We start from the raw sequence: 20,633 nt of genomic DNA, 5'->3' as shown, positions 1-20,633 counted from the left end.
GGAAGCCCTCCCTAATTCCCACCTGGATTCCTCACATCCCCTCCCTCCTTCTGGCCTGGCCCTGACTTCATGGTGTTGCGGGTGTCTGTGTCAGGCTCTATCTCCTGTGACTGTGGGCTTCTCAGGCATTGCCCAATGTGGACCAAGCTTAGAGCAGGCACCAGGTAGGGCTTATTTTTTAATGAATAAATGGAGATGGAGGAAAGAGGCGCAATAGTCCAGGCGAGTCCAAAAGGAAGGCTTGTGGGTGACCCAAAATTTCCTCAGTGACCCTCCAAGTGTGAGGAAGGCCTAGTCACCTGGGACAACCATGACCTATGCAAGGGACCCTGGACTACTCCCCCATCACTGCCAGCCTTTCCCTGGGGCTGCAGAAGGAAGATTCTGCAGAGCATCATTCTCATTTCAGAGATGAAGAAACTGAGGTTCAGAGTGGACCCCAGCTGCTCAAGGGCTCATTTCCCTGAACCAAGGGGGACTGGTTCATTCACTCAGCGGGTATCCTCCCTGAATGGTGGGAGGACCATGCCTTTTATCTGAAGTCGGGGCCCCATAATCCCTCGTTAGGGATGAGGAGTGCTGTGCAAGGCTGGGACCGCCCCTACCTGACCCTACAGGTCTCTCTCTCTGGGTCCTTGCTTCTGGGTTCTCTGGACCCACCATGTTGCCCTGGATTGAGAACTTCCTTCTCTGAGTCTTGGTTTCCTCATCTAAAGTGGGGACACGGCCCTTGCTCTTGGGGTAAGGGTAAGATGGGGTGAGGGAGACATTTCATTTGAGAATAGGGAGCCTGTTGGTCAGTGTGCAGCAGATACGTTACCCGCCACACCTCACCCAGAACCCTAACCCCTGTTACCCAACCCACACCCCAGGAGGGCCCCGGAGAGTGGCTGACCCTGGACTCTCAGGTCATCATGGCGGACAGTGAGATCTGCGGCACTAAGGACCCCACCTTCCACCGCATCCTCCTTGACACCCGCTTTGAACTGCCCTTAGGTGAGTGTGGCGGGGGCTTGGGAGGGGTGGGACCCTCACCCAGCCCCAGGAGAATGGTCAGGTCTAGCTGGGTCCAGACAACACTTTATTCTGAGGATGAGGTTCCCCCTCCCAAGAGGAGAGTCTCCTGGGCTACAGCAAGTCAGCAGAGATGTACGCCTGCCCCACGCAGAGTACAGTCCAGCTCCTGCAGGCCACCAGGGAGCTGCAAGTGCTTTTCAACCGACGGGGCTCAGGCCTGAGCTGTCTTAGCTGGTCCTTGGTGAGGTCGTAAGCTGCAGAGGTGAGCTGGATGTGGAGAAGACACAGACAAAGGCAGAAAGACAGAGACAGAGAAATGGAGAGAGAGAGAGAGAGACATGTAGAGATCAACAAAGGCAGAGACACAGAGAGGCCTCTTTACCTTTCCTGGAAGCAGCTCAGTTCTTCCACATCATCCTTCCAAGAACCCATGATGTCCCCGTCCTGGTAATGCTAGGATGCAGCTCCTCTCCCATCCGCCACCCATTCCCAAGGCAGTTCTGGGTGTGTGGTGGAGGGGGGGGGTTGTCAGGGGTGCCACCTCCTCCTCCCTTCCTCTCCCCCACCCACTGGAGACCAGCCCCATAGGCCTGCAGCATGCACTGGCTGGAGGCTGAGGGGCAGGGAGGGGCTTCCAGGCTCACGGCCAGGTCTCTGCTTCCAGACATCCCTGAGGAGGAGGCACGCTACTGGGCCAAGAAGCTGGAGCAGCTGAATGCCATGCGGGACCAGGATGAGGTGAGCGTTGGCATGGGGGCTCTTTTCTTCCTCTCTCTCTCTCTCTCTCTCTCTCTCTCTCTCTCTCTCTCTCGCCCTCTCTCTCCGTGTCTTCCCCTGTCCTCCATTATCTGTCTCTGTTTCTCTTTCCACTTGTCTTTCCCTGTGTCTGTGTCTCTAACTCTTTGTAACCTGACTAAATCACTGACCCATGTGGTCCAGTCTCGAACCAACGATGGCGTCAAGGAACATACGGTCCACCAATGACACGACAATTTCAATCGAGTCAAGTTGTGTATTTACCAAATACCATCAAGGAGATATAGAGGCCCTGTAACAGTTCTTACACCCCCTTTCTGCCCCTCAACCCTCAACTCCTTGAGTCACACTTTCAGGCTTTCTTAAAAGTTCTCCTCCCCCACTCCCAGCCCTAGCCTCTGTACCTCTGTTCTTCCATGCCATCCCCCTTCTTCTACACTCTATATTTTCACAGTTCAAAGACCCAGTGTGGCCCTGAAGACAATCTTCAGAAGGTGAGGGCAGGGAAGAAATAGCAGGCAAGGCTAGAACACCCTTTAGTGGGAGGTGGAGGGCAAAGGGGCAACACTCACATGTTAGCAATTTTTGTCCAACCTGAGTTCTCATCACCTTTCTTCAGCTCCCTGCGTCAGTGTTTCCTCTCTCTTTCCTCTGTTTCTTTCCCTCATCTGTGTCTCTTTTTCTTTTTGTATCTGTTTCTCATAGTCTGTGTTTGTGTCTCTCTCTCCCTCTTTCTTTCTCTGTGGACATCTGTATACTTCTCCTCCAGAGGGAGAGGATTTAGGAGGCGGGGGAAGTCAGGATAGAACAGAACAGAGGACCATCTTGATCCCCTGGCTTCTGGCACCCCCCTGAGACACACCCTCTCTCCTTCCCTCCCCCTCAGTATTCATTCCAGGATGAACAAGACAAGCCTCTTCCTGTCCCCAGCAGCCAGTGTTGTAAGTACTTCTCAATTCCTTCCCGGGCTTCAACTGAAGCCCTCATCCATCCTCTACCCCATGACTGTCCTGTGTAATGCATGGGTCACTCGTCTCCAGAGATGAGTCCTAAGAACATACAGTATCCCCTCACAGTGTAGTGGAAAGAAAAAGGGATCTGGGACTTGGGTTTGAGTCCTGCCTTACTGTGTGGCCACAAGCATGTCCCGACCCCTCTCTGATCCTTAAAGCCCCTCTCTTTGAAACAGGGGCACCTGACAGCCCCCGCATTCTGATGGTTTTTGGAAGGACCCAGAACATCTGGAGGCTTGAAAAACACTTTGCAGACTCTTCAATTCCATTCATTAGATCCCGGATGAGGACTTATAACTCATTCATCAAACTTCCATGAGGCCAGCACAGACCCGCAAGCAGCCCACACTCAGATGGTGCAGACAGACAGTCCTGCCAACACATGTATAATAGGCACCCATTTATTTAGATAAAGAAGCCGAGGCCCAAGGGGAGAAGGGACTTGCCAAGGTCACACACCTGGCAGGAGGCAGAGCCAGGGTTTGAACCCAGGTCGGAGGGACTACAAGTTTGCTTCTCTTTCCAGTGTGCTACATCTATTAATTATGATGAAGATCACCATGTTTCTCTGTATATTGTCCCTCCATCAAGGCAGAAATTTTCAAGAGTGTCTATCCTCCCGTGGACACTGAGATGCCCCCAGACCGGGTCTCCACGGGTCTAGATGACTTTCTCCTAAAAGTGCCCTCCAAGTCGTCTGAAGTGAGGAGGAAGTGAAAATCATACAGTCTCAGGACAAAACCCCCACCCATGACACTTGGTCCCTACCCCACACTTCAACCTCTTTCTCCTTTTCCATCTGCTTCCGCATCCTCCTTCCCCCCCTCTCACAGTCTCCCCTGTATCCGTCGTCCACCTCCCCCCACCCCCATATGCCCAGGATATGTGATGATGGAGCCTGGTGGAGGGAGGGGCTGAGGGATTGCAGTTGGGAGACCTCATTCCTAACTTGGGGTGTGATATGGAGAAAGTCCCTTATCTTCCCTGGCTGGGGAGGGGTCATCACTGCCCTGAAGAAATTACAAACCCCCTCTCTGGTGAATGGGGTCATTGAAGGATTGTGGTGGGGGCAGAGACAGGCACGGCGGGGGCAGGAGCAGATGACAAACAGCACCTGGGCAGGTGACCTGAAGCAAGAGGTGGGTTCAATTTGAGAATGGAGACCTACCACCCAGCGTTTACCTCCGAGTTCTCTTGGGACTGTCTTACCACCCCCATTTCACGAAGGAGGCAGCCAAGTGTCAGAATTCTGGTCAAAGTGGTTTTTCTGAGATGCCAGATGCTGGGGATGAGGCGATGAAGATGTAGTTCTCTCCCTGGTCCTGATGCTCAGGCTGTGTGACTTTAGGCTTTTCACTCTACCTTTCTCAGACCTCTTCACCTATAAAAGGATAAGAATGATTAAAAATAAAAACCCACCCAACAGGGGTGTTTCAAAGTTGAGGATTTCCAGTTCAGTGTTTCTTTCATTATCTGGGGGATGGGGGAGGGAAGGAATGAGGAGTGCTGACCCCAAACTTCAGAGTTGGAAAACCCTGGGTCCAAATGCCCTCTTTGTTACTTCCTGGCTAAGCCTGTGGTCTTGTCAAAAAATGGTGGTATCCTGCCTTCCTCCCAGGGTGGTGAGTGAAGGTATAACAAGTCAGTGGTTAAAGTGATACTCGGGGAAGATACACAGGGCAGAAGGGGATGGGGTCCTGGGCTGGAAGAAGGAGATGGGGAGGATGGGGGAGCCCCCCTCCCCATGCCTCCCCCTCTGCCTTCTCCCTTTTATTATCTCTGCCCCTTCTTTTTGTAGGCAACTGGAATTATTTTGGCTGGGGTGAGCAGCAGAGTAAGTATTCAACTTGATGTTCTGGGAGGCCATGGGGAGGTGGGCACCTCGGCGACCCTGAGGCCCCCGCCCCATTGCTCAGGGAAATGGGGAGCCTGTGGCTGGCACATTGGGGCCAGAGGACTGGCAAGACCCCACTTGTGCCCTCCTGCCCCCTGATCACTAACATCTGTTTGAGGGTCCTGCTCTGTCTGGTGGGGAGTGGGTAACATGACTCTGGGTGGGAGGATTCAGCTGGGAGGAGTGGGCATATAGACAGGAAACCTGCCTGTCTCCAGCTGGGCACTGTGAGCCCCCCACCCCCTTGCTCCCCTTGTATAACCTTATCTCCTCTCCTGTGATTCCTTCCTCTTTTTATCTCCCCATCTTCCTCCTCTACCTGGAGCCTTCCTCCAGCCCCAATGTCCCTCAGAGGCTGGTGGGCAGGGAGGGAAGAGGGTCTCAGACAGAGCAGCTGAGCAGAGACCCCCCCCCCAGACAGATATCACTCTGGAGACCTCAGCTCCCAAAGCTCCCCCAACACACACACACATCTTCCTCCAATTTGCCCCCAGGGGAAGAGACAAGCTACCTCCCCCCAAAATTGGATGACCATTTTTCTCCTTAAGGAATAACTCCCTTTTCCCCATGCCCTTTTCAGAGAAATCCAGTCCTTTAGTCTAAGCGTGAATCTATCTCCTAATCTCTACTCCATCAACTGGGGGGCCTTCCACCCCACCCCCATATCCTGATGGACAAGTTGCACCCCACCCTCCCTCCAGGAGCAGGAAAACTGTTTACAAATACAGTTGGCCCTTGAACAACATGGGTTTGAACTGTGCGGGTCCACTTACATGTGGATTTCTTCAATAAATACTGCTACGGGACTACACGATCCCTGGTTGGTTGAACCCATGGACGCAGAATTGTGGATACGGAGGGCCAATTATAAAATCACATATGGGTTTTCGACTGCACGGAGGGTTGGAGTCCCTAACCCTTGCATTGTTCAAGGGTCAACTGTAGTTTGATCCAAAAGAATTTGTCAAAAACAAGTCAATCGGAAGCAAAGTTAGCCAAAATAATCATTTGACAGACAGCTAGGCTTGATCAAAACCAGTTTGCGGGCTTCCCTGGTGGCGTAGTGGTTGGGAGTCCGCCTGCCGATGCAGGGGACGCGGGTTCGCGCTCCGGTCCGGGAAGATCCCACATGCCGCGGAGCGGCTGGGCCCGTGAGCCATAGCCACTGAGCCTGCGCGTCCGGAGCCTGTTGCTCCGCAACGGGAGAGGCCACAGCAGTGAGAGGCCCGCGTACCGAAAAAAAAAAAAAAAAAACAGTTTGCCACAAATAAACAATACAGTAAAAAAAAAAAAAAGACATTTTGGATTAAAACCAGTTTAGCAAAAGCTGATAATTGGGTGAAGAAGAGCAAAGACAATTAGGCCCAAAGCAGGCCATTTTGTCAAAACAAACGTGGCTGAAAATGCCTTATCCAGAAGCAGGCGATTTGGTCAAAAACTATTTGGTAAAAAGCAGAGTCTGCGTAAAAGCAGAAAGAATCCAAGAGAAAGCAATCTGCCCCTCAAAAACAGATAATTTGTCAGAGAAAATTAATTTGGTGAACAGGCACAGAGCCTCATGTGATTTGGTTGGAAACATCTCAGTCCGGTCAAGGACGATACAGTAGGCTATAAACCCCAGTAATTGGGTAGAAAACAACTTGGTCAGAGGGGCAATTTGGTGATATTGACAAATTGTCCCCAGTTTCAGATCCCCCCACTTTAGGCCCTTTATGGCTTCACGGTTTCACCCTGACGCCCACAGATCTAAGTTGCGGAAATTCACAACTGCTTCTGCCCTTGATGCCAGCACTGTCAGCGCGCAGCGCATCGGAAGGTGGCCATATGGCAGGGACAGGATAAAAAGCGTGCAGGTCACAATGGCTCAAGTCAAATGAGAAACTAGGAAACCAGAGCTACTTTGGTAAGGCCGGCTTTGCTGGCTAAAAATGAATTTGAGGTTTTTCTGAAGGTAAAATAGGGAATGAATCAAATAGCTAGCTCTACATGAAGTATGAAATTAATTTTTTAACAGTTTACCACATTAAATTTTTTGACCTATTTTTTTAATATATAGAAATAGACTCTATGAGTGGGAAAAGAATTAGAAAGTTAAAATAAAGCAAAAATATTGGGAAAAGAGCAGAAATACTTAAAGGCATAAAAGTACAAGCCACCCCCTTGGTGTTTAAAATCACCAGTAAATTGATACCACAGCTGCGCATACCGTGGGCTTCCCAATCGGCTGGTTAATTTAGGGGGCGCTCACTTCTTTTCAGCTCAACTGTTGTTTTCTAAATAAATTCAGTCTTTCCTGTTCCCACCACAATACAACGTCCTTTGAGACTGTTTTCTTTTTACTAAGAAAGAAAATCTGTTTCCCATTTACTAAGGAAAGCAAATCGAACTGAAACATCCTTTAATTCTTATGAAACACTTGGAGTTTGGCAACCCCTCCCTGTTCCATTAGAGCGATAGATTCTGGGCATGTGGTAGTCTTGCCAACTGAAGAATCTGATCTTTTTGAGGAAGACAGCACCTTGGTAGAGCCCCTTCTTTGTTCCTGCGCATGAGAGTTCAGGGCTGGGGTCCCCATCCTCGGATATTAAGGAATCTCTGAGGGTTAAAGGGCATTTATATTCTACCTTGTCCTCTTGATCCTCCAACTTCCCCATGAGTATCTGTGTGACTCCTGTTGTGGGAAGGCTGATGGAAAAACCAATATTGTTTTCAGAGACCCTGGACTTTAGTCAAAGTCCATTTTCACATTTGAGCCAAAAGACACCTTCCAATTTGTCCCTGTCCTCCTCACGTTGTACGACCTACCATGGACCCCGGACTCTAGGTCCAGTTTGACCCACATACAGCAAAGCAGGGTTTTCACTTCCCTTCTCCTTCTTTTTTTTTTAATAGATCTTTATTGGAGTATAATTACTTCACAATACTGTGTTAGTTTCTGTTTTATAACAAAGTGAATCAGCTATACATATACATATATCCCCATATCTCCTCCTTCTTGCGTCTCCCTCCCACCCTCCCTATCCCACCCCTCTAGGTGGTCACAAAGCACCGAGCTGATCTCCCTGTGCTATGCGGCTGCTTCCCACTAGCTAGCTATTTTACATTCAGTAGTGTATATATGTTGATGCTACTCTCACTTCACCCCAGCTTCCTCCTCCCACCCCATGTCCTCAAGTCCATTCTCTATGTCTACGTCTTTATTCCTGCCCCATCACTAGGTTCATCAGTACCTTTTTTTTTTTAGATTCCATGTATATGCCTTAGCATATGGTATTTGTTTTTCTCTTTCTGACATACTTCACTCTGTATGACAGACTCTAGGTCCATCCACCTCACTACAAATAATTTCGCTTCTTTTTATGGCTGAGTAATATTCCATTGTGTATATGTGCCACATCTTCTTTATCCATTCATCTGTCAATGGACATTTAGGTTGCTTCCATGTCCTGGCTATTGTAAATAGAGCTTCAATGAAGACTGTGGTACATGTCTCTTTTTGAATTATATGGCTTTCTCAGGGTATATGCCCAGTAGTCACTTCCCTTATTCGAAAGCCTATACCTCTGTTAAAATGACCCAAGATCCTTCATTCATTCTGGCAGATTCCTCTCCTTGGGTTAGCCATCAGTGAAGACCCCCTAAATCTGAGAGACTGTGTTGGCCTCCATTGCGTGCTCTCTCTCTCCCTCCCCTCCTCTCTCTTCCAGATGATGACCCTGACAGTGCAGTAGATGATCGTGACAGTGACTACCGCAGCGAGACAAGCAACAGCATCCCGCCACCCTATTACACTACGTCCCAGCCCAATGCCTCAGTCCACCAATATTCTGTCCGACCACCACCCCTGGGTTCCCGGGAATCCTACAGTGACTCCATGCACAGTTATGAGGAGTTCTCTGAGCCGCGGGCCCTCAGGTAGTCACAGTGGAGTGAAGGATTCGTGTCTGTGTGTGTGTGTGTCCACCTCTTATCTCCTGGAGGGGAGAGAGGAATAGGGGGTTGGAGGGAGCTGGGGGTGGAGGTAAGTGGGTTCTAGGAAAGCAGCATCTATACTTTCTTATAGGCAGTAAAACCTTTTCTTTACCCAAAATCTTGCAAGAAAACTCTCCAAGCTTGATTAAAGAGGGTCTGCTTTGGCGGAAGAAAGAGACGGAAGTCAGGAAGCCCCTGAGAGGTTCCCCTGAAATAGGTGGGCTCTTTGGCACTCCACTTAAAAGCCCCTGGTCCCTTTGTACTCCCTAACTGTTCAGGGTAGGAGGTGAGAGGAGGAAGAGATGAGCGTTAATAGGGGTGGGAGGTGAGGCACAGTGATGTTGGAAAGACTCCCAGCAAGCAGCTGACTCGTGGTGCTGGAGTGGTCCTACCTAGCCCTCCTGGTGACCCCTGACTCTATGTTCCTGACCAGCAGGCATGGGCACAGTGACTTGGGAGCTGCCCCTGATCAGTCCAGCCACCATCACTACTCTTTTCAAAGTAGGCTGTCCCTAGACCTACCCCATAGGTGGGTCCCCTGGCTTTCAAGGGTGCAGTGTGTTGGTCCTTGGGCCTGTGAGACTGAAACTTGTGCCTGCTGCTGCCCCCCCTGCCCCCCGCTCGCTGACCTGATCGCCCCAGTCCTGGTTTCTTAACAGAACAATAGCAAACATGATATTAAACAGGTTGGATATTTGTAAAGCACTTAGGGTGGTGCCTGAAAGTGCTACATAGTGACTGTTAGATAAACAGCACAAATAATAGTATTCGGAGCTAACTATGTGCCCAGCTCTGGTCCAGCGTCTTCCCTTCATCATCTCATTTCATTCTCTGGTTGGGAATATTATTGGTTCCATTTGACAGATGGGGAATCAAAGCACAGAGGGGTTAAGTCACTTGTCTGAGGTCACACAGCTGGTAAATCATCATAAGGACTAGTGTTTATGGTGAACCCACTGGGTGGAAAGCAGTGGCCTGGTGAATTTTTTTTTTTTTTTGATTGTTTTGATTTTTGGCTGCGCTGGGTCTTCGTTGCTGCTTGCGGGCTTTCTCTAGTTTCAGCGAGTAGGTACGGGGGCTACTCTTCATGGTGGTGCCCGGGCTTCTCATTGTGGTGGCTTCTCTTGTTGCAGAGCATGGGCTCTAGGCGCGCGGGCTTCAGTAATTGTGGCTCATGGGCTTTAGAGCGCAGGCTCAGTAGTTGTGGCGCACGGGCCTAGTCGCTCCACGGCATGTGGGATCTTCCCCGACCAGGGATTGAACTCGTGTCCTCTGCATTGGCAGGCAGATTCTTAACCACTGCGCCACCAGCAAAGCCCCACCTAGTGGATTTTTGGTCATGGGTCTTCTTGCAAAATGTTTGCTCCCCAAAGAATACATTTCCTCCATTAAAGGATAAGCGGGATGAAAATTTTCAGTGCTCTTTACTCCCTTGATGTTGAACCTATACTTCTATTAATATGACCCCCCAAATCTCTTTAAGATATTAGGCTCAGTTCACACATACACCAGGGCCTCCTATTTGTGTGAAACCTTGATATACCAGAGTTGGAGGTTAACCCTATAACTTAGGTCCAGGACTAGGCTGGGGCGAGTGTGGTATGCTTGAAGTTGCCTCAAGTACAAAACTTAAGAGGGTGCCAAGAAACTCAGTCCTCAAGATAAATAATATATTAATGTAATATTTTTAAAAATCAAAATGGATGCCAAAAACATCCATGAAAAAAATGTCACCAAAATGTTCCTTTGTAAGAGTAGATTTTCTTGTATGTAAGTTATACTTCAATGAAATTTCTAAAAATCCATGACTAGGAAAATATACAAATTTAAGTTAAAACATGATCTGACTCTGCACTTGCAGGACTCAGCCTCACTTACCTCATTCTGATCCTGGTCCTGCTATATCTAGTCTATAAGCAAGAAAAATAATGATGGTTAATTGAGCGCTTACTATGTGCTAGGTATTCTAATGAGTCCCAAATAATGTGCTTATTCTTTACACCAGTCTCATGAGGTGAGAATTTACTTCTTCACCTCCCCGTGGTTTTGTAGATAAGGAAAATGAGGCAGAGAGATTAAGTTACTTTCCTGAGGTCACACAGCTACTAAGTGGCTGAGCTAGAATTAAACCTTGTCAAGCAGGCTTCTGAGTCCACAGCCACGACGCCACACTGCCTCCCAGCCCTATAAAAAGGCACCTGGGAACCTGCAAAGTTAGCCTCCCAAGGTCCTACAGCTGGACAAAAGTGACGTTCCCTCTACATCATCAGCAAGGACTTCAACCGAGCAGATTGTCCATTCTCTGTGTTCCCAGCAGCATCTCAGAATCACCCCCGTGTCACCCCCCATTCAAAAATTCAGGGGCAAACTCACTATTAAACATAGCTATCCAGGCTCCCGAATTGCAGGCCTTCTCCAATTCTTGATGAAGAGATCAATTACGCAAACAAGTGTTTGTATCTGGTTGAGATCTGGAGAAACCCTCAGAAGCGCTTTATTTCTAGTGCAGTAAGAAGAGAAATTTTAAATGGTTTCTCTTTGTACCATCGAGGTAAATGAGCTTTCAGAGCTGTGCTGTCCAACATGGTAGCCCCATGGGGCATTTTAAAGTTAAATTTAAAATAATTAAAATAAATAAAATAAAATTTCAGTCCCTCCATCTTCCTGGACACTTGTGCTCAGGAATCATGCACATGTGGCTGGTGGCTACTACGTTAGATGATGAGGACAGAAAACATTTCCATTTGCTGTGGAGAGTTTGGGTAAAACATAATTTGAAGAAAACCTTCATAAGCTCCCTACTCAGTCTTTACCATCATCCAATATAATATTTTTTGGCAGGTATTTGAACAACTTTTATTTTGAATTTTCCTATGTTTTGTATATACCATAGAAAGTTTGGATAGTTTATAGATGGAATGTTTTAGCAGGAACTTTTTTTAAAAGATTGAGCATTTTGGATGCAACTAGAGATTATCCTATTAAGTGAAATAAGTCAGAAAGAGAAAGACAAATATCATATGATATTACTTATATGTGGAATCTAAAATATGACACCAATGAACTTATCTACGAAACAGAAACAGACTCGCGGACATAGAAAACAGACTTGTCGTTGCCAAGGGGGAGAGGGTTGGGGGAGGGATGGAGTGGGAGGTTGGGATTAGCAGCTGTAAACTATTATGTATAGACTGGGTAAGCAACAAGGTCCTACCCTATAGCACAGAGAACTATATTCAATATCTTATGATAAACCGCAATGGAAAAGAATATTTTTAAAAAGAAGGTATAGGGGCTTTCCTGGTGGTCCAGTGAGTGGTTAAGACTCCACGCTTCCAATGCAGGGGGGCGCGGGTTTGATCCCTGGTCGGGGAACTAAGACCTCTCGTGCTGCGCGGTGCGGCGAAAAAATAAATCAATAAGAAAGAAGAATATGTATACAGTATAACTGAATCACTTTGCTGTACAGCAGAAATGAACACCACATTGTAAATCAACTATACTTCAAAAAAAGAAAAAAAATTGAGCATTTAGTCTAGCCTCTTTATTTTTTAGGTCCAAGGAAGTGAAATGCCATACTCAAGGTAAAACATTTAGTGGCATGGGGGGAGTAGAATTAGTTTTACCCTGGATTTATTCTAGCATTCTTCATTCAACTCCTTTGTGCTTGTGCTATCCTGAAAGCAAAGAACTAGATCCCTTTCCATTTGTATTCATGACTTCCTTATTCAAACTATCTTCAGAAGCACTCCTGTCTCCCTAACAGTTTCTCCTACCATTTTTGCGACTGCTACAATTTGTGAAGCATCATTCATTTGCACGTTCAAGGTGGCTCAGACTTAAGCAATTATTGGAACAAAGTTTCAATGCACTGGAAACAGTTGAAAGGAGAGTAAGACATCAAATATTAAGAAAATATTAACTCTTTCAGTAGATGGAAAAGTCTTCTCTCTCAGAAGAAAAGCAGAAGAGTGCCCATCTTACAGATAGAGAAACTGAGGCTTAAAAAGTGGGAGCGAGTTGCTTGAGTCTCAGAGCAGGATGTGCACAGAGCTGGTCCCAGATTGGCTCCCATCCTGTGTGCCTGGCCGTGTCTTGTCCTTCTCTGGCTTTGGGTGTGTCTGTCTGTCCTGGGGGCAGTCTATTTATTGTAAGCATTCCTGGGATGGAATGGGGGAGTGGAAAAGGAGGAGAACTCTCCACTCTCACCATGAACAAGTCATACGGTGGGGAGGGGATGCAGAGGCAGAGTTCCCCTGAGAGTGACTCAAGCCACCATCCCAGGCCACCCTGGCCTTGCTGCCGAGTGCTGGATGATGCTGGGCCCCCAGAGGGACAGGCATTCCATCCCACAGGTCAGGATTTGACTGGGGGAGGGACACAGCTGGACACGCTGGCAGAGGGGAAGGGCAGGGAGGGTTTCCTGGAGAAATGTGCCTGGGAGCCAATGCTTGAAGGATAAATGAAGAGTCTTAGGAGAGGAATTCCAGGCAGAGAAGACAGCTCAGCTAAAGGCTGGAGAGGTGAACGGGGCCAGATCATGCAGGGAGGCCCTTGGTGGCTAACTCGAGGACATGGCATCCAGGGGAGGCATCTGGGGTCAGAGCTGTGTTGGACCCCAATGTCAGAGCTGTGGTGGGAGGAGTCTCGGGGTCCACTGGGTCCCATGCCTGACCACTGGGGCAGTTTACGTGGCGCCCAGGGTCACAGATGGACACATCCAGGCCTGTGTGGAGATCCCAGTCCTAGGCTGCCCCCCTCACTTGGGACCCCAGAATGTGCTGAGGTGGACTTCAGGGGTATTCACCAGCAGAGGGAGTTTGGAGTCCTTTCCAGGCAAATAATACCTGCTGATCCCCCATCCCAGCTGTCTACAAGGACAGGCACTAAAAAGCAATCAACCATATACATAACTTAGCAAACAAAGACTAAAGGACTGTAGGAATCAAACCCCTGTTTGATTCCTACAGCATCCCAGGGCCTGGCCAGGGAAGAGGGTTCCAGTCACTGAGAGTGGAGAAAGTAGGACAAGGAACGCTGTTTATTGAATGACTGAATGAGTGGTTAGAAGGGGGATGAGAGGTGGCCCATGTGTCATGCTGTCTGCCCTCACGCAGAGACAGATATTTCTTCCTGGTCGTGTCGAGTGTGAACCAGGGTGCGTATAAGGAACATATAATGTGGGTGGGTGTGGGCTTGACCTGGCTGGAGGGTGGGGGAGACTCACTCAAAGAAGTGCTATTTCAGTGGGCACCAAAGGATTCTTCCAGATAAAGCAGGCAAGAAAGGATGTTCCTGGCAGAGAGCACAGCAAGTGCAAAGGCCCAGAGGTGGACACAATTTAGGGTGTTGGAGGGACAGCGAGGATGGATGCTAATGTAGTTGGAGCAGGGGGAGAGAAGGGAGGATGGAAGGAGATGGGGATGGAGACGGAGGATTTGGGCCACACAGGGGTGCAGAGCACGGCACAGAATTTTATTTCAAGGGAGGCGTGGTAGGGTTTGGAACAAGGGAGGTCCATGTTTGGGTTTATGATTCCAATAAGCCCCTTTGTGGCTTCTGTGGAAAAAGGTACTGTCCAGGAGAGAAGTGGATGTTGGGTAGGGCAGCATCTAGTGGAGATGGCGGAGCCTGGACTAGGGTGGGGCCCAGGGTGCAAGGAAGTGGATGCACTGCACGTATGTTTAGAAGGTGGAGCTGAAGGGACCCGCCGCAGGATCATCTGTGAGTGGAGGCAGGGAGGCCCAGGTCCCTGATGAACGGAGGGGGCTTGGCAGTGGGAGGACCAGGTTGAGGCCGAGGGTAGGGGGTACATCAAGAGACAGGGGCTACTATGTTTGTTTCAGGAGCGCTAGGTCTCCAAGGGGGCTGTGGCAGGGACACTGATTCGGGGTCCCAGACATGTGGGTGAAGGTTTTGCAGCCTCCACAGTGCATGGATAGGAGTGGTGCACGGTAGGTCACGGATGATCACTAATGTCACTGATCTGGTTTTATTGCCTGCCCCCCAAGATGGTAAATGCCCCAAGAACAGGTGTTTTTGTCTTTTGTTCACGGCTGTGTTTCCCTGGCAACCAGAGGAGCTCCACCAGTGCTGGGAATCCAGGGAATGACCAATGCAGGGAATGACTGGGTGATGGAACCTGTATGACCGGGGCTGGGATGGGCAGTGGGTCTGTGCCCCAGCCCCTGAGCCCTTGGCCTGTTCCTGTAGCCCCACAGGCAGCAGCCGTTACGCCTCCTCAGGGGAGCTGAGTCAGGGCAGTTCGCAGCTGAGCGAGGACTTTGACCCGGATGAACAGAGCCTACGGGGCTCTGAGCTGGAAGACGAGCGGGACCGGGACTCCTACCACTCCTGCCACAGCTCGGTCAGCTACCATAAGGATTCGCCACGCTGGGACCAGGATGAAGATGAGCTGGATGAGGAGCTGGACGAAGAGCTGGATGAAGACCTGGAGGACTTCTTGGAGGAGGAGGAGCTGCCTGAGGACGAAGAAGAGCTAGAGGACGAGGAGGAGGTGCCGGATGACATCCAAGGCTACACTGAGCGCGAGGAGGTGGCCGTGGCCGAGCCCAAGGACTTCAAGCGTGTCAGCCTTCCACCCGCCACCCCCAAGAAGGAGGACAAGGCCCCAGCCGTGCCCACCGAGGTCCCCGACATAGCCAAGGTGGCCCCTGAGCCAGCCGCCCCTGAGGAGGCACCTGCAGCTGAGCAGGAGCCTCAGCCTGAGCCCCCCAGGGCTGAGGAGAGGTAACGGGAAGGTGTTGAGGGCCTGTCACAAGGTCACAGGGTCAGTGGTGCCATGATGGGGTCAGTGTAGACCTGGGGAATGGGGGGAGAGGTTGTCACAGGGTCCTGGGTTTATTGAAGGGATCGGGATGCGTCTAGGAGGTCAGAAGTGGCTCAGTGGGGTCAGAGGGGGTCAAGCAGGGTCATGAAGGAGTCTTAGAGGTTGTGAGGGGCTGGAGGGTTTGCCAGGGTTGGAGAGGTCATAAAAGTATCAGAAGAGTCCTCGGATAGGGTTACAAAGTTGCAGAGGGGCCAGGAAGGTGGCAAAGAGACCCAGGAGACCTGAAGGTGTCAGAGACATGATGGGCATGTGGGAAGGGGGGAGAGGATCACTGAGGCTGGTCAGAGGGGTCACAGGTGGGTCATTGTGTCTTCGAAGTGCCAGGGAGGCCATGGAGGGCCCAGCATCGCTCGGAGGGTGGAGGGTGGAGGGAGTGCTGGCCCCGGAGCCTCATAAAACCCGTTGCCTCACTTTCAGGCCACGAGAAGATGGGGAAGGCCAACAGGGTCAGGACTCCATGTCTAGGGCCAAGGCCAACTGGCTGCGAGCCTTCAACAAAGTGCGGCTGCAGCTGCAGGAGGTGAGTGAAAGCAGCAGTGGGCTCACCCCCAGCCCGGCCGCGCCCAGTGCCCCACCCACCCTCATTTACCCACTCCTTCCATGGCCCAACCCACTCTGGTCCTTTCCCTGGCCCTGCCCACACTAGCCCATGCCACTCATGAGCCACCTGGCCACGCCCACTTTGCCACCCCACCCACCACCATGCCTCCATACATCCTGGTTCTTCTATGGCTCCGCCCACTCCAACCTGTTCCCATCCGTGCCCAGCCTGGCCCTTCCTTAGCCCCACCCACTCTTGCCCTGGCCCCAGCCCCACCATTCCTGGCCCAACCCCTGCCCAATCTGACTCCTCCCTGGCCCTACCCATGCTTGCCTACTCTCCCCTGCAACCAGCTGGCCCCACCAAGGTCTAGTCCAGCCTCCCCCAGGATAGCCTGGGATTTCTAAGTGGGGAAGAAGGAGAGGCGAACTGGAACCTAGAGCTGAAATTAAGCTGAGGTCTTGGCTATGGCCAAGTTCAGTGGCCAGGTTCATGGATAGGGATAGAGGTTAGTGATAGGGTTATAGGTCAGGGTTAGGGCAGCAGTCAAAGATCAGAGTTCAGGGTTAGACTTGGTGATAGAGGAAGAAGTCAGTGCTTGTGCTCACAATGGGTGTCAGAGTTGGGGTTTGGGAAAGGTCTGAGATCTGGTCAGTATTGCAGAAGAAATTCGGTGAAAAATAGAATTAATGTCAGAGTCAGGATGACTGTTCAGATGGGCAGCAGGAATGAGGCCGTTCATTCATTCCTTCATTCACTCAACCTGCTCTGGGCTGGACACCAAGCAGTGTTATTATCCGGGGTGACCTTCCAAACTGGGGTGAGGCTGGCAGGAGGAGATCCTAAACAGACTTCCAAAGTCTTAGACCATCAATTACCAGAGCCACAAAAGTTTCAAATCAAATTTCTTATCAGCTGTACTGTAGAATTTTCTTTTACTATACCGTCTCATGGTTCTAGATTCAAACAGTAGAAGAAAATATACCGTGAAAAATCTATTGAATAACTTTCACTAAGTCAACAAATTAAATGAAAAAGACAGCAATTACCCTTGTAATGGAACTAGCAATATGACAAGAAAAATAAACATGAGTAGGATCTCTGGGTTTCATAGAGGGGGCATAAAACTAATCCAAGGCAATCAGGAAGACTCACTGGAGGAGGTGACACTGAAAGTGAAGTGATATCCATAATACTTAAACAATATTTCAGAAGAAGGTGTCAGACCCTTCTCCCTGTCCCCACCACCACCATGCCACCCTTTAGTTGCATGGTAGGGGGTGTTGACTCTGGGTCCACACTGAGACCTGAATGATAGATGGAGGCTGGTCGGGTGCAGAAGGTGGGAGAGCATATATACAGGTGGCACCGCTCGGGCAAAGGTCCTGGGGCATGAGATCAGATAATCAGGTGAGGCAGGGGGAGTTTAGTGAGTGATAGGATCTCATGAGTATTGAGCCAGCCTCTAAGAATCGCAGGACTATAGAGCACGAGCTCTTGTTCGAGATGATGCTAATGAATTCCCAATTTTGACAGACAAGGAGACTAAAGTTCACTGAGGTTGGCGTCAGAGAGTATCTCCTTTCTTCTCATTTTACAGATGGATAAACTGAGGCCCAGAAAAAGCCAGTGGGCTCCCTAAGGACACACAGTGAGGACTAGGACCCAGGCCTCCTGTCTCCCAACCCAAAGGGGAGACAGTTGTGGGTGTGGTACATGTGCTGCCCTGGGAAGGGGCAGCCACACTGACCTTATCCATCTTCTGTCCTGCAGGCCCGGGGAGAAGGAGAGATGTCCAAATCCCTGTGGTTCAAAGGCGGGTGAGTATCAGATCTTGGGGGTGAGGGAGAGGAACTTTTGAACCCAGAGCCTGAGGCTGGTTCGCACCATAACCTCAGCCCAGCCAGGGCAGGGAGAGGTTCCATTTAGACAGGGAACAGATTGCACATGAGTGAAATAATGTAGCCACTGTAATAAGGCACTCATGACCAGAAGGAGCCAAAGATAGTAACACGTTGAATCCTCACCACAAACCCACGGGAGGCCCACTACCCCTATTTTCCAGATGGAGAAACAGTCCAGAGAGGCCTTGCTCAAGCCACTCATATAATTCAAGAACATTTCCCCCTAGAAATAAATGTAAGGTAAAGAAGAAACCCATTTCCTGCACGATACATCTGCAACCCTGGAGTGAATTTTTTGCTTTGATTCTGCTTTTATATTTCTCAGATTATTGCTACAGTTGCTGGCTGTTTCATAACGATAGTTGTTCGTCTTACATGGAGCATTTGTCATATCTAATTTCTTAAGTTATTGCTTTTCCAGGGTGTTTTTTCAGCACTTGTGTAGTGAGGTGAGAGGATGCAAAAGATATTTGTAAATTACACTAAGGTTTTAAATAACAGCTGGAGAGTGACTGCCTTCCCTTGTACATCCTTTTCAAACAGAGGCAGGGACACAGGAGCTGTGACTCCCAGACGGGCAAGTGTCCTGTGTGGGGAGCCCTGGAAGTGGGGTCTGAGATGGGGGCTCCTGTGTGCATGATTTATACAGGAAGCCTGTGAGGGCTTCCCTGGTGGTGCAGTGGTTAAGAATCCGCCTGCCAATGCAGGGGACACGGGTTCAAGCCCTGGTCCAGGAAGATCCCACAGGCCGCGGAGCAACTAAGCCCATGCGCCACAACTACTGAAACGCACGTGCCTAGAGCCCATGCTCCACAACAAGAGAAGCCACCACAATGAGAAGCCCGCGGACCACAACAAAGAGTAGCCCCCGTTCGCCACAACTAGAGAAAGCCCACGCACAGCAACGAAGACCCAATGCAGCCAAAAATAAATAAATAAACTTATAGGGCTTCCCTGGTGGCGCAGTGGTTGAGAACCTGCCTGCTAATGCAGGGGACACAGGTTTGAGCCCTGGTCTGGGAGGACCCCACATGCCTCAGAGCAACTTGGCCCGTGAGCCACAACTACTTAGCCTGCGCATCTGGAGCCTGTGCTCCGCAACAAGAGAGGCCACGATAGTGAGAGGCCCGCGCACCGCGATGAAGAGCGGCCCCCGCTTGCCACAACTAGAGAAAGCCCTCGCACAGAAACGAAGACCCAACACAGCAAAAATAAATCAATTAATTAATAAACTCCTACCCCCCAACATCATAAATAAATAAATAAATAAACTTATAAAAAAGAAAAGAAAAGCCTGTGAGGCAGGCGGGACCAGGTAGGAGAAACAGCCAAGCAGAGACGTAGTTCAGGAGTCACCAAGCCTCTGCCTGATCCCGCAGGGAGCGCTGGAGCATGAATAACACCCCAGGGCTTATCAGAGTCACTGGCTGCCAGGCATCACTCTCATTGGCCAATGAGAACTTTCTGGAGAGGAGCCACACCTGAACCCTCTCTGGGAACACCTGCACCTCTCAGTAAAGTAGCTTTGGACAGACCACCGCAGCATCTGCCACAGCCCTCCTTCTGATTAGCCAGCTCCAGCAGAGCTGCCAAGAGGCAACAGCACACATACAACTTCCAGTTCCCTCTTTCTCATGGGCTTTGAAATCACTTCTTCCAGGATAGACTTTAAATATATGCAAATATTTCCAATTTTGAGCATAACGAAAGATTTCGCTGATATTTTATCATATTATTTAGATTTGCCTTCATTCAAACTTTCACTAAACGTGGGCAACTGTATCATCTCCCCATTTCTCAGATGAGGAAGTTGAGGCCCAGTGTCTTCATTTCTTAGGGCCGCCATAACAAACTATCACAAACGGAGGGCTTAAAACAACAAAAACGTATCTTCTCGCAGTTCTTGGAGGCCAGAATTCCAACACCAAGGTGTTGGCAGGGCCACACTCCCTCTGACTTCTGTAGGAGAGAAGCCTTCCTTGCCTTTCTAGCTTCTGGTAGTTGCTGGCAATCCTTGGTATTCCTTGGATTGTAAACGAGTCATTTCAATCTCTGCCTCTACTATCATACCACTGTCTTCTCCCTGTGTGTCTCTCTTCTTATCAAGACACCACTCATATTGGATTAGCAGCCCATCCTACTCTAGTATGAGCTTGTCTTAACTAATTACATCTGCAATGACTCTATTTCCAAATAAGGTCACATTCTGAGGTACTGGGGGTTAGGACCTCCATGTATCTTTTCGGGGGACACAATTCAACTCTTAATACCTGGGGAGATCAGGGGTCCTGCCCAGGCCTCAGGAGATGTCTGCTGGAGGAAGGGGAACTTCCCTGGGCCCTTGACGTCCCTGGGTGTGTCTTGCAGCCCTGGCGGTGGTCTCATCATCATCGACAGCATGCCAGACATCCGCAAGAGGAAACCTATCCCACTCGTGAGCGACCTGGTGAGCACCTGTGCCCTCCCCTGCCCAGGCAGAGCAGCCCTGCCACAAGCAGTGTTCAACCTGTACAAACTGCCCATGGCAGGACTGGGGCTGGGGACTGGCAAGGCATTCTCTGGGACTAATGTGATCTAACTTCTACCCTGCGTGCTGCGCGGACACTTCAGGCCATGGTGAGTGATGGCGACCCAGGCCCTTGAATCTCCTCCCGAGACCTCTGACCCCGACTGGGATCTTCCAAGT

General features: G+C 49.9%; 1 protein-coding gene across 4 annotated transcripts in view; it reads left to right on the top strand.

The window, feature by feature from the left end:
- The window catches only part of UNC13A (unc-13 homolog A), a 62,902-nt gene that overhangs the window by 12,702 nt on the left and 29,567 nt on the right, over window positions 1–20,633 (top strand). For 3 of the 4 annotated variants that reach the window (XM_060144719.1, XM_060144722.1, XM_060144718.1), the window contains exons 5-13: window positions 873–996; window positions 1,682–1,755; window positions 2,660–2,714; window positions 4,585–4,620; window positions 8,388–8,595; window positions 14,866–15,402; window positions 15,914–16,022; window positions 17,817–17,863; window positions 20,315–20,393. In XM_060144719.1, coding sequence (XP_060000702.1) covers window positions 873–996; window positions 1,682–1,755; window positions 2,660–2,714; window positions 4,585–4,620; window positions 8,388–8,595; window positions 14,866–15,402; window positions 15,914–16,022; window positions 17,817–17,863; window positions 20,315–20,393 — 1,269 coding nt within the window. Of the gene's footprint in view, window positions 1–872; window positions 997–1,681; window positions 1,756–2,659; window positions 2,715–4,584; window positions 4,621–8,387; window positions 8,596–14,865; window positions 15,403–15,913; window positions 16,023–17,816; window positions 17,864–20,314; window positions 20,394–20,557; window positions 20,564–20,633 lie in introns of all 4 variants that reach the window. The other variant, XM_060144720.1, reaches the window with a different exon arrangement.

Source organism: Lagenorhynchus albirostris, chromosome 3 (genome assembly GCF_949774975.1).
Source record: "Lagenorhynchus albirostris chromosome 3, mLagAlb1.1, whole genome shotgun sequence".
Lineage (NCBI taxonomy): Eukaryota > Metazoa > Chordata > Mammalia > Artiodactyla > Delphinidae > Lagenorhynchus > Lagenorhynchus albirostris.
This window is presented reverse-complemented; position numbering and strand designations above follow the sequence as displayed.